The sequence below is a fragment of the Elgaria multicarinata genome, chromosome 4, assembly GCF_023053635.1.
Source record: "Elgaria multicarinata webbii isolate HBS135686 ecotype San Diego chromosome 4, rElgMul1.1.pri, whole genome shotgun sequence".
NCBI lineage: Eukaryota > Metazoa > Chordata > Lepidosauria > Squamata > Anguidae > Elgaria > Elgaria multicarinata.
Window position 1 is genome coordinate 93,078,472 of NC_086174.1, and position 13,566 is coordinate 93,092,037.

Sequence of the window (13,566 nt, forward strand, 5' to 3'; positions counted from 1 at the left end):
TATGATTCCTTGTCCCATTATAGTAAAAGCTTAGAATTATAAAACTCCCACCGAAAGTATGTTTCATATTTTATATTACACATAGAGAGCACATTTTAACCCTTTCTAATGTCTATTTTGTACATATAAGAGGATTTTTTAAAATTGACAGATATAGACAAAAACCGCCATTCATCTGAAAGTCACGAAGAGTCGGAAACGACTGAATGAATAAACAACAAAAATAGACAAAAACCGCCATTCATCTGAAAATGAGTAACAGGGAACATTTTTACACTTTCCAAAATGATTGCTCTTTCTTTTAATGTTCAATTCTTTTTAATCTTCAGTGTACCCATATAACAGTGATGTGTTTGTACTTATACTTTATACTTTTCAAAGAGATTTTTGCATTATTCAGAGAAGGCAGGATTCTGGTATGAATAGATGCTGAAGATCAGGCAGCAGCAGAGGAGCAAAGCTTCAGAAATTGCATGACAAATGACCCTGAGATGGGTGAAGAGTCCACTGCCCCAACATTGCTACCATTCTCATTTTATATAGAGCACCTAAGAACAGCAGATGTGGCATGGTAGAATTCCCAATTTACATGGCTAACCTCTTTTAAGTTAATGCAGATTGCTGAGGCTGCCTTGCCCAATGGCTTCCAAAATCATATCATGGGTCTTGACCCAAGCTGTAGAGACGAAATTGTAACAAGGGGCAGAACTGACAAAGATTAAATCAAATGGGAAATCAAGTGAAAGGAGGGGGACTGAGTAAACATGTACTAAATAATTGTGATGTACTAAATAATTGTGCTGCAGAAGCTAACGCACGAGTGTGGCATCACATTTCAACCAATATCATCTCCCTTGTCACAGTTTGCTTCCACACCAACGCTCTTTAATGTTGCTGAATAATTACTTTTCTATTGTTTGCAGGAACTGGGTTCATTGAACAAGGAGGACAAAGTAGCCCTTTTCAGGCGTTCATTTACAGGGTAGATCAAATATGGAAAGAAAGAGAATGCTCCCGCCCTCACCCTTATCACATTCACCATACTTTATTCATAGAGCGTGAAGGACTGAAGAGGCTTGCATGGAGGCTCTCCATGCAAGCTATAATATGGATTTTCCTGCATTTTTTCTTCATATTAGCAGAAAGTGAAATTAAAAGAGAGATTTCATATTTAATATAATGCTATATTTTCCAGCAGTCCCCTTTCCCATTTTACCACAAGCTTCTTTGTTTGCCCACAAGTAAGTCCCATTCATTGAAGGTCCTTTCCAATGTTTTATACCACCCAGAGAGCTTCAGCTATTGGGCGGTATAAAACTGTAATAAATACATAAATAAATGTTAATTAAAAGATTCCCATTTCAAGGTCATGTTCACTTTGTTGCTTTCTGATAATCATAACTGGGGAAATAGTGATTAATAACCTCTTATTTGCTTTCCTATGCACACTTGCCTGGGAGTACGTCCCATTCAACACAGTGGGACTTACTTTTGAGTAAACATGCATAGGATTGCACTGTTAATTGTCCCACTGTCAGTTTTCTGTTCCTACAATGTAGGAGACTTCAATTAGTAGTAAATAGCATTGGGCAATATCCAATGGTGTCATTCTGCAAACTCAAATAGCTCTAGCAGGGTTCTGGCAAACCTTTTCATTATGTAAATGGTTACCCATTATGCTTGTGCATCTGGTTGTGCAAGCTGTTGCACAGGTGGATTGCTTAACCTATTGCAGAACAGGATGGACAAGACCTATGTGCAAGTGTTTACACAGTGGGTTGTGTGAGTGTAATGTACAACCACACTTGCACATATGTAACTTTAGTTGGATTCTCTTGTGCATAGTTTGCAACCTAGTTTCTCTTAGTACAATGTCAGTTGCACTAACAGAATGACATAGTTGGACACTATTCATCATTGCACTATAAAAAATGAGAGGAAATCAGGAAATAAAGCTTTCCTTGCTCCCCCACTGCAGGAACTGACATTGAGGCAATTAAGGAAGAGGTTCTTCGTTATTAATACTCCAGTTATGATCAACAGGAAGTAAAAGCCAATAAAAGGAGGAACCACACAAGGAATGCCAAAAAGCCAAAAGCAAAGGGGTAGACAAAAAGGATATTTATCCAACAGGAATGAACAGGAAACAATAAATCGTGTAGAACCTGCAAACAGAAAACTTTTAATTAAAGGCAAATGAGTTCTAAAAAGCCTCAATAGCACCTTATCTGTTCATACTGAACAGGCTGACGCTGCAGTTGCATATATATATATTGCAAAGAAACAACTACAAAAAATGAATCACCACAAATGAAAAAAAACATACAATACAATTGTTATCAACAATTTGATAACCATGCTGCCAGTATTCTCTAGAAAAGTGAGCTAACAGTAGTTCCAAAGAAAAAAATTAGTGTGAAACCACTCCAGATTGTCACAACTTTACAACTCCCTCTTTTCCTCCTGATAACGTAATATACTTTATTTTATTTATTCATTCATTTTATAACCTGCCTCCTCTAGGCAGCATACATAGTTAATGAATGAGCTATTTATTATAGTTGATAAGAATGCTGAGGGGGAAATCCATGCAAGCAGAATAACCAAAGTGAAAATGCATCATTATTTTTAAAAAAACCTCACCAACAGCCGTGAATTTCCAACTGTTTAATTTGTTGTTATTAATTGGAGTGTTTTATTTCAGCTTTCTAAAACGAATAAGGACAGATATCCTGAGGCGGCAGAAAAAGGAGGATGGGTGCTGGATAATTTCCCTCCCTTGGCAGACCACTGGGTAGCTTTGTCAGAAAAAGCACTTGTACCGGATATTGTGATTTGTTTGAAGAATTTTGAACAAAATGGTTGGTGAATGTTTTGAATTGAACGTCTAAATTAAAACATTTGAGCAATTTTCACAGCTGCAGTGATACAAGCTTAGGTGCATTTACTCATATTTTCAGGATGTCGTTTCCCCCCACTTAATTTAACCTAACCTTGATTAATGCAAGTACCCATTCAAATTTGATGCCGAAATAAGATTTTAATTATTTCCTTCCATTTGGTTCCCAACTGAACTTGTGAAGCTTTTGAAAAAGAATTCCTGCCATAAAAAACTTAATAATAATAATAATAACAACAACAACAACAACAACAATTTTATTTGTTACCCACCTCTCCCTCTGGATCGAGGTGGGGTACAACACAAATGCAAAGATCATATAACTGATTAAAACATTTAAATCTAATACATTATTAAAAGCAGCACATTATTAAAAGGCAAATTTAAAATTCAATCCCCTAAAGAAATCAGTGCCCCTTCAACAGCAGTTCGCCCTTGCCATTATACACAGCCCCTTCCTAGATGTTACATAGAGATATGTATGAAGTTTTTTTTTTTAATTAAAGGTATGCAGTCTCTAAGATGTAGTACATGACATGCTTTTTATCACACTGCAGGAAAAAGGTTAATGCATAGATTGTATCTAGCAAATAAAGAAGAAATCGATGCTAAGATTATAAAAAGACTAACTGATGAAGCTTTAAAGAAGAAGCAAGAAGAAGAAGAAACAAGGTGAAATGTCTGAAAAATATAATATCATTTGTTTTTTATATTGTCATGGTTCAAAAATTTAGTGTTGTCTTATACTAAGACTCAGAAGTAAGTGATATTGAGTTCAATGGGACTTGTCCTTGGGTAAATTAGCCCTATTGAACTTAGTAGGATTTCCTTCTGAGTTAACATGAATAGGATTGCACTGTTAGTCCTTAAAAAGGGAGCGGTATATATATATATATATATATATATATATATATATAGTAAATAAATAAATAAACCACCGACTTTCTTTTAAACCAGAAGGCAAATCACATGCAAGGTTCAAACTGATTAATCTATATTTTAATACTGAACAGTGCTTTCTTTAGTCATTTACATTCAGAAAAATTCCAGATGTTTCTGTCATCATATCATACACGGTTGTGCAATCTTATAATTGCAGAAGAGAACTGCAAGAAATGCTGCGATTGCAAGCTGAAGAATTTGCTGAAGATAGAGGTAAAACAAATGCAGTTGTAATATCTGGAATTGTTTCAGCTTCTGTGTATTTGAGATGTATATTTGAGGCCTCAGGAACTTGTCTCAGAACAATTAGTGTGCCACAATAGGAATAAATAACTGAAACCACATTTTATTGAGACCCTTGCCCAGTTTTTATTTTTTGTTTGAAGTCACCAAAGCATTCCATGCCTTCAATGGGACAGTCAAGATTAATGCTTAGCATACGATGCCCATATTTATTAGGGAGACAACGCAGATACATTTAATGCAGGGGTTCTTAACCGGTGGGGTACGCCTCCCCAGGGGAGGTTTGGACTGACTCCAGGGCAGGTGTGAGTAGCCTCTCAACTATAAATTGTTTATTTTACAAGTACATAGCAGCGCAGCTTGGACCAACCTTATTTCTTTCTACTAATCTTGGTAGCTACAATGTAGCTCATTTGTACACCGCATGCGTTATCATAGTCATCGTTACCTGGTACACATGCATTAGCATTCATAAAGAACGATCAATCTTTCAAGGTAAGGGACTGCTTTGTTCTAAGTCACTTCCCCCCCCCCCCCCCCCCGGCTTATTGCAAAAAGTAAAAAAATATAATTTTTTTGCATTTCTATACCGCCCAATAGCCGAAGCTATTGTGGGTTTGAAATCCTTTCACATTTAATTTGGACTATTTGGATGATGCTGATATGCAAAAAGATGACCTTATTGAGTTGCAGAGCAAAGCCTTGGTCAAGCAAAATTTCTTCAATCAAAATCTTGATGAATTTTGGTGCTCTCAAATGGCTGCATATCCTGTTCTGGCAAAGAAAGCTATTTCATAATTAATTCCATTTCCAACCACCTATCTGTGTGAATCTGGATTTTCAACTCTTGCCAGCACAAAAACTAAAGCTAGAAATCAGTTGGATGCCAGAGATGATATAGGCCTATCATTGTGTAACATTGTCCCTCGAATAACTACTCTTGCTGAGCACAAACAGCAACAGCGATCACATTGAAGTTATTTTGAAATTATTCTTCTTTTATGTGTGTAGCTATTAGAAATACTTTCTTTAAATACAGATTCTATTTCCACAAAACTGTTCATTGCTTGTGTTTGTGTTCATTTCATTGAATATGCATTTTTTTTAGTCCAGAGACAGAACTAAAAAATGCAAACTCGTCCTGCCTAAGCTTAAATTTTGGGCCCTTAACACATGGGAGGCGTAGGTCATGAGATTTTTCACAAATTTAATGATTGTAAATTTGTTTATTATTATCACTGTCATTTATAAAGAACTTAGCATTTAATAAACACTGTACCGTGATTAAAAACAAGACGTGACACAAACAGAAATGGGAGTGAGGCGGGAAGAGAAAGCAAACAAACTCAATCACCAGTTTTTAAACCTACAAAGTTCTTATGTTTATTTTAAATATTTATAAGCTGCCTTTCTTGACCATGCTCACCCAAGGCTATTAAAAATTTAATAATAAAATACGATGTAAAATAGCATTATAAATAAAACTTTAACATTAAAAGACCAATACAGTAAAATAAAAACCAGTATAAAAACATTTATAATGACCTCCTTGTGAGTTCTTGTGCTCTGCCCACAACATCATGCCTTCCTATCCACCAGGTCCTTAGCGACCCTCCCAACATTCACAATCACTCAACCAAAACTTTTTGGTAGTGCTTTTGCATGACTTGTATTGATTGAAATTAGAACTTTAAGCTCTTAGTAGGTACACACAAAAGTAGCCGTCATTCTGGATTAGAAATTCCACGGGGCTGGGGTTGAAAACCCAACATATTTTTTGGGTTCAGCCCTGCGTATTTACTTTTTTTTCCCCTCCCATGCCCAAGTGACATTGACTCAATCTGTAGCCAATCGAGCCAAGATGTGGATTCCAGTGTGTTTTTTAATGGCGGCAATTGGTGTAAAATAAATGGTGTGTGTGTGTGTGTGTGTCTTGAATTTTGCACAAATGGTGTCATCATGGGTTTTTTTTAAAAAAAAAATGATTGTCAATCTTGCACAAGGACACATAATCGCAAATCCGCCTGTCCGCTATATAGCCCAGCTAGGCATATTCCCTTCTTGTCAATATACTTGTCAGTTTCATCCTCTCCACCTACTCCTTTGTTTAGCCCAGTAGACCCATATTCGGTACTTAACAAGGAATTCATCAATTCTAGGGGCACTCCACCCCTTCACAGAAGTGGAAGATGAAATTAGTCATCCAGGAAAGGTCATGAACGAATGTCTGTTTGAAGATGTGCCACAGTTGGAGAAAAGTATGGTGTTTGATTTTCATAATCAAACACTGACTAATCAAACATTTCGGTCAAGCTGATCTCTGCCTGATGTTTTTCCTGTTTAAATTCTATGTATCTTGGGCACATTGAGTTCAGCTCTATTCCCACATGATACATCTTTACAAAAAAAAATATTGCGTATATTTTTCATTTTTTTCTTTCAAAGTAAGAATAATAAGCGTCATTTTTGCAAGAAATTGGACTAAGTAAAACTGACGGAAACCTTTTAGTTGTGTTCTTTAACTGAGAAGGGTTTTATGCATTGCACAGTCTCAAAAACTTCTTGTCTGGACCTGCTCTCTAAATGGATGGCATTATGTTCTGGGTGTATTAGAATGGATGGGGTTCCTCTCACAGTTGCAGCTGTTGGAGATCTGTACTTATTTGGAAATGTGGTCTGCTTTTCTTGAAATTTATGTATAGTTTTTAGAAACCTGTATTTTCTCTCATATTTAAATCTATGTATTCGCATTTCTTTTCTTTGTTGATTTTTTACAATAACGAACTCAGCTTTCCCACCCACTGTTCTGACTTCCTCAATGATCAAGCTCCAACCTATCAGGTGCTGGGAGCCCGAGGAGCTAGCTGGACATCCAAAGGAGTCCAAAATAGGCAGGGGTTCAGTTCCAGAGTGGTAAATAAGGACCAGAAGCAGATGTGTAGCTGAAAGCGGGAAGAGGTCCAAGATAACAGAAGATTAGGATGGCCAATGCAGGCACATAATCAAAGCTAGGCAGGAGCCAAGATCCAGAGCAACAATAAGGAAAAAGGAGCAGGAGCTTGGCCAGTGGCCTCACACCAGAGACAATCTGCTTAGACTGAGAATGAGCTATGAAGTCAGGACTTCATAGGATGTGGCAGACAGGGAATTGGCAGTTGCAGTCAGCTGACAAAGGTTCTAAACTTCTCTCCCCACTGGTCCGTTAGAGTGGTCACAACAGGATGCTGCAGCTAGTCCTGGCTCACTGATGAGTTTGAGGCCTGTATGAGACCTGTGTATGAGACCTCTGTATGAGACCTGTGTTTTCAAACATCTGCTAGTCGCATTAAGTGCGAAATTATGTGTGAAGAGGCCCAGAGGCCCCTGTGTACACACTGCAGAGTGCCAATCCTAGCTCCCTGGCACATGTATCTGTGAGATTCATCTTACCAGAAATACGTATTTACCATGTCTGCACATTTGAACTTTACAGTTACATATAAAATATGTTTGTGTATCAGTGAAAATGTTGTGTGTAAAACAGCTCAGTGAAGTAAACAGCCGTTCATGTGTGCTTCTTGGTTAATTAAATACAATTATGCCTAGGTGGATAATTCACCCTGTGGTTTCAAAGGAAAAAAATAAAATAGTTCATAAATAACTGATGGTATGAGCAGATCAATGTTTTGATGGGACACTCTGACATTAAATAACTCAAAGGTGGTAACCTGTGGCCTTCAAACTAATTTCAAAAACCCTCAGCCAGTGATCACTTCAGAACTCTGGCAAGAGCAATCTGTCACTTCCCTGGTAGCTTGCTGAGCAGGGATGAAGGAAGAGGGAGAAGGGGGCGGTCCTGCACCACCCACTTTTGGTTCTGGCTCCGCCCACCACTGCCATGTAGGCTCAATAGAGAACCCCCTAAGGGAATGCAGCCCTCAACAGAAAAAAAGGTTCACAACCCTTGTCATAAAGGTAGTGTTTGCATAAATATTTGTCTTGTACACGTATCTCTTGGTGTCCAATCATTTGTGTAGGCGTTTCACAGTCACCAATGTAGTAGATGGACTCTATATTGTCCCATCTGAAGATCCAAAATGGTTTTGTGAATGTTACCATGGATATATTTTTCTTTTGCCTACAGAATCCATTGACTTTCTAGAGCAACCATCTGCATCTGAATCACAGTCCAAAGTTCAGTCTGGGACTGAATCAGGCCAAACAGAACAACCAACTGCTTCTGCTTTGTCTAAAGAGAAGGAAAAATCTGAAGGTTGTAGTTTTCTGGCATGTGACTTATCCTTTTCTCTACCAAAAGAAATGCTGTGCTGTCTCATTCCAACTTTTTGTTCGTAACCGTTCACTTAAGTACCATTTGTTAAATAGTGAAATAATGATAATGTTAAGTTTTGCACATAATTGCCTTTTATCTAGTGAAAGCCAGGGGATACTGAAGCATTTATCTTGCATTGTCTTCCTTTTCCATTTTCCTTTGAGTGTATCCTCTCTGCTAATAATTAGGGAGGGGGAGAACTTCATCCAGTCTGCATTTTTAAATGAACCATTTTCTGGAGTAGTACGTGGATCAGTATGCAGTTATCCTTTGGATTGTGTGCTTCTTTGAATTTTGCAGTGAAATTCTTAGCTCAAAAACAGTGTTAAAATGCATGTATTAGCGGAAATACATACAAAAAGTATATATTAAGGGGAGATTGCATACAAACATGCATATTTATGGGAAATCATGTGCAACAATGTGTTATTTTAGGGAGGAAATGTGTAAAATTTAAATGCAAATTGTCGTGTTTTAAAAAAATTGCAGAAAACAGGATGAAACAGACTTATGAATGAACATATTCAAAACTGATATGGACTGGAAACAGACTGATCTATTCATCCCTACTAATAATATTACTTTCTAGAGCCCACTTCAAACATTCGGGATACAGTAATATCCTCTATTTGAAGAAGGCCAGGCCCAGATTATAGGATTCCCCACACCCAGCCCCACACAAATGATGCCTAACTGTGCATAGATTGATATGCATCAGGTATCATTCCAGTTGTGTCACACTGTCGCTACAGCCTTCTAAGGCCTAGTCCCAGCTGCAACCAAGCAAAGGAAGTTACCACCAGTCCAAATGTCTGAATCAATCCTATAATTGAAAAGTTAAACTACTGCAGACCAATCTGTCTCCAGCTGTAGCTAGCTACTGCAGTGCAAGTAAAGGCTAGCATCACTTGCCTCTTCATGGTTAGCCCACTTCTCTTACTTGCACACTTTGCATTGGCTCTAAGTAAATGGGAACACTCTTATAGTTTTTTGGTCTACCATTTAAGGTCTTCTCCATATTTATGTACTTATTATCATAAATGTGTGTGTGGGGGGGTAGAATTTTAAAATAGTGAATCACAGTTTATAGTGTCTGATTTTTTATATATATATAAAAAAACACAGAATCAATATTGTCTGAGGATCAACTTGCTGAAGCGCAGACGTCTATGGATTTTGAAGAGCATCACAAATCTAAGTCACGTAAGAGCTTGCACTTACAAAACATTTTACTGTTCTTATTTATTTGTGTGGAAATATGCTTCACCACACAGATAATTGGGGAGAAGTATGGTATTGTTCTTTGTAATTCTATCAGCATTCAATTTGCATTCTCTGATCATACAACACCTAAGTTTTGCTTGTCTAGAATTTTCCAGAAAAAGCATCCGCTAGAATTTTTTAGTAGACTGCACCTGGAGTCAAGACAGTACATATCCTTATAGGAGATATACACAGAGAAGAAGAGTCAATTCCCAGGGCAGAGGTTGCTGCTGCCACACCTCAACGGTGGCTGCTCAGGGCTCAACATTGATGGGACCTCCTGAAGCTCTAAAGCAAGGTGGGGGAGCCAAATCCGGCTTCCTGGGGTCTGAGTCCAGCTCTCTGGGGTGTCTCAAGATGGCCATGCCCCTTTCTTCTGCTCCCACTCCATTTCACCCAAGCGCCAATCCTTTGCAGGGGGTGTTTTGGGTTTTGTGCAATTCTCCCCCTCCCTCATTCTATAAGGTTGAATTCCTATCCTAAAGCTTAGTTACTGGCAGTAAGAGCTTTAAGCTAAGATATACTGGTATTTTTCCTGGTTTTGGTCCTACCCCTTTGGCCACGCCTCAGCCCTGTACTTGTATATTACAATGTTGTATCTCTATGCTGGCTCCCTTGAGATTTTGAAATCTTTTTGAGCTGTTCGTATAAAGTATGCTGGAGGAACAACCATCATACTCTGCTTATTCCCACAGAATCAACAGAACACCTTGAAACTGAAGAGAAAGCTGAGTCACAACCTGGGCCACTGAGAAGTATTGCATCTGTGCTGGGTTAGAAATCAAGTTTCTTTCCTTCCTTCCTTTCATTATACTTAGCCATCCAATGAAATATAGCTTCCATGTTGCATATTTTAATTCTAATTGTGCACATTCCTTGCTTTTGTTGACGGAAATCCAGATCTGCACTTGAATCGGCCTGCTCCGTAATTAAATAGCCACATACAAATTTAATGAAGTAACTGGAGCTCCTTTCTTCTTTTTATTTTCTTGGATGGTATCAGTGTACAGCAGACAAAGCAATAAACTTGGCAACTGCAAAATGTGTTCTAAGCTAGCTAGAAAAAGACAGGATTCCACATAAGGTTTCACTGAAAATAATGAATTTGAAGAAGGCATCTGTGACGATCAGTCAGCGTGAAGGGAAATTATCAGATGAATGATCCATTTACAAGTGGGACTTGCTCCTATTTAGTCTTTCAGCCAGTCATGCCCTCCTCCAGGATACTCCATTCCATTTCCCTCCCACCTGATTTTCTGTTCCACCCCCATCCCACCCACCCCAATAGTCAGCATTCTTTGGGCACTGAGCACACTCAGTCCTCATTGAGCTATTTTGGGGGTTCCCTCCCTTAAACTTTTTTTCACCAGATTGCGCGCGCGCGCGCGTGTGTGTGTGTGTGTGTGTGCGCTTTTGCAAATCTCGGGGCTCCACCAAGCTTATCGAGACCTCTCTCTTGTGGGTATAAGGTGCATTTGGCTACATAGGCAAATAGAGGGAAATTATATGCTTCATACAATTCTAAACTATTTTATAAAATCCAGTTTGATTTGTTCAGGAGTCAAGCTACCTGAGTATCCTGAAGATGGCTTCCCAGAAGTACCAGAAATAGAGCCACTTAAAAACAAAATTAATCAATTCTTGCATGATTGGCAAAAAATGGATGCCGCACTTTCAGAGACACCTTTAGTTCTGACTGCTGAATTAGAGATTGAAGGGCAAACTCCAGAGATGCTGCTTAACCAGAGTGTTCTAGCTATGGAGCGTAAGTAATTTTCTTCACCATTTCTTATATTTCTTCTGGACCAGGAGATTTTGAGTGAAAGCAATATAAAAAACATAAAATAATCTTTGCGAGCAGTGATATTAGTCTGTGATTGAATTCTGATCTTGTATGCTTCTGATTTATTTATTTTCTAAAAAATTAAAGCCTGAAAGTTGAATATCTCTGACAGAACCCTTTAAGTATCATGGTTGGGAAATTGGTCCTGAAGATGATGATGAAGAACAAGAAGATTTACAGGCTGAAGCAGAGGCATTGGCAGAGGAAGAGGAGGAGGAAGCGGAGGAAGAAGAAGAGGAGGAGGAGGAAGTAAGCAACAGCCTGATTTTGATAGATTGTCTTAGTTTTGATAGATAGATAGATATCACATCCAGAGGCCAAGAAACATTATCTTCTGAGGTACAGCCTGTGTTTTATGCCTCTTGTTTATGTTGTATGGGAGTATGGAGATCTGGAATTTTTGTTCATCGTTATCATTATGCTATAATACCCTTGAAAAATAGGTAGCATGTCCATAGTGGACATAGTCTTGAACTGCCCACCATTTGCATGGAGGGGGGGGGATTCATAATTTCCAGACACTCTGGAAATCACTCATTTCCTTTCTCTCTACGCCAATGGGGGCCTTAGAAGCCCCCATTGGCACAGGGGGAAATGCACAGTTTCCGGAGCCTCTGGAAAGTGTGCATTTTCCCTGGCCACACTTAATGGCAGCCACCATTAGCGTGGCCGAGAGAATTGCGCGCTTTACAGAGGCTATGGAGAGCATGCTTTCCTGCCCCCACTGCTCCAGTTGGGTGCAGCCCCTTCAATAGCTCCTTTAGAGTTCTGACTGAAAACCAGAGTGGATTCAGAGCCCCACCAAATTCAGAGCTACCAGCCTCCATAAATTCTACACTCAGCAAATATCTTGGGGCCACCTCCACAATTTTGCATTAAAATGTGAATTCTTTATGGACATGGTATCAGTTATATAGGTACATGCCTTATACTGAGTCAGACCATTGGTCCATCTCACTGTGTACAGTCGGTTCTGACTGAGAGTGGCTTTACAGTTTCAGGCTTTGCGGTTTCAACCCTTTCATCTACACTACCTGGAGATGCTAGGATTGAACCTAGAGCACCTACATCTGTATGCAATGTAGGTGCTCTACCACTGAGCTATGGCCCCTCAAGGAGGATGTGGCTATGGCAGGCAGTAGCGGCCTTGACTAGTCAGACCTTTTGCCTTACTCTTGACATCGCTTTCTTAGCCCCTAAAGTTGGTTCAGTAACTTGGATAAAGTGAGGTGGGGTGACAGTGTGTACTGCAGACTGCTTAAGGGCCCAAGAAGTAGGGAAGGCACAAGTGTTCTGCTGGGTCCGCGAGGGCAGCTGACCCCCTCATGCCGGGTCCTCACAGACCTAGCCAGACAAGTCTGGCATGAGGGCAGACCTGCAGCCGCCATCAGCATGCCTGGGGGAATTTTGCACTTTTCCCTCCTTGCTTCCACCCACCCCCCACCCCCGCACTGCTCCAATCGGGGCTTTACAAAATCTCTTAATGCAAGGCTACCTAGCATTTATACTCCCTTCAAGTGTGGAGAGATGTTTATTTGTTGAATAAAGCACAGCAGATGTCTTTATCGACTCACATCAGCGGGAGGACTTGGAATCACAACAGTTATTGTGTTGGATAGTGTGTGTGTGTGTGTGTGTGTGTGTGTGTGTGTGTGTGTGTGTGTGGTTCAGCACCTTATCAGAAATATCTTGCTATTTTAAGGATGAAGAAAAAGTGGCTGAGAGGAAAAGACACATGGGAGATACAAAGCACTTTTGTCCAGTGGTTCTGAAAGAAAACTTTATCCTTTACCCAGGAGTTTCTGAAAACGGAGCAAAATACCGAGAAAAATACTATTATTTCTCAACTCCAGAAAATAGAGATAAATTTTTGGAAAACCCCGAAGAGTATGTGTCTCACAATGAGCCCTTAAAAGTATGCAGTCTTTTCAAAATCTTCCATATGTCTGTGTTGCAGATACCAGATTAAAATTGACAGTAGTTCTATATTAATTTGTCCACAAAAGTAATAGTAGTAGTAGTAGTATAAATAACATGTCTGCTTTCCTAAAAGTGTGATAATAT

At 39.1% G+C, this 13,566-nt stretch overlaps 1 protein-coding gene across 1 annotated transcript in view; it reads left to right on the forward strand.

Moving 5' to 3' along the window:
- The window catches only part of AK9 (adenylate kinase 9), a 66,103-nt gene that overhangs the window by 27,658 nt on the left and 24,879 nt on the right, over positions 1–13,566 (forward strand). The window contains exons 17-25 of the mRNA XM_063124797.1: positions 2,705–2,861; positions 3,457–3,571; positions 3,999–4,054; positions 8,208–8,336; positions 9,522–9,599; positions 10,355–10,432; positions 11,218–11,424; positions 11,615–11,751; positions 13,205–13,417. Of these exons, the coding sequence (XP_062980867.1) occupies positions 2,705–2,861; positions 3,457–3,571; positions 3,999–4,054; positions 8,208–8,336; positions 9,522–9,599; positions 10,355–10,432; positions 11,218–11,424; positions 11,615–11,751; positions 13,205–13,417 (1,170 nt within the window). The remainder of the gene's footprint in view (positions 1–2,704; positions 2,862–3,456; positions 3,572–3,998; positions 4,055–8,207; positions 8,337–9,521; positions 9,600–10,354; positions 10,433–11,217; positions 11,425–11,614; positions 11,752–13,204; positions 13,418–13,566) is intronic.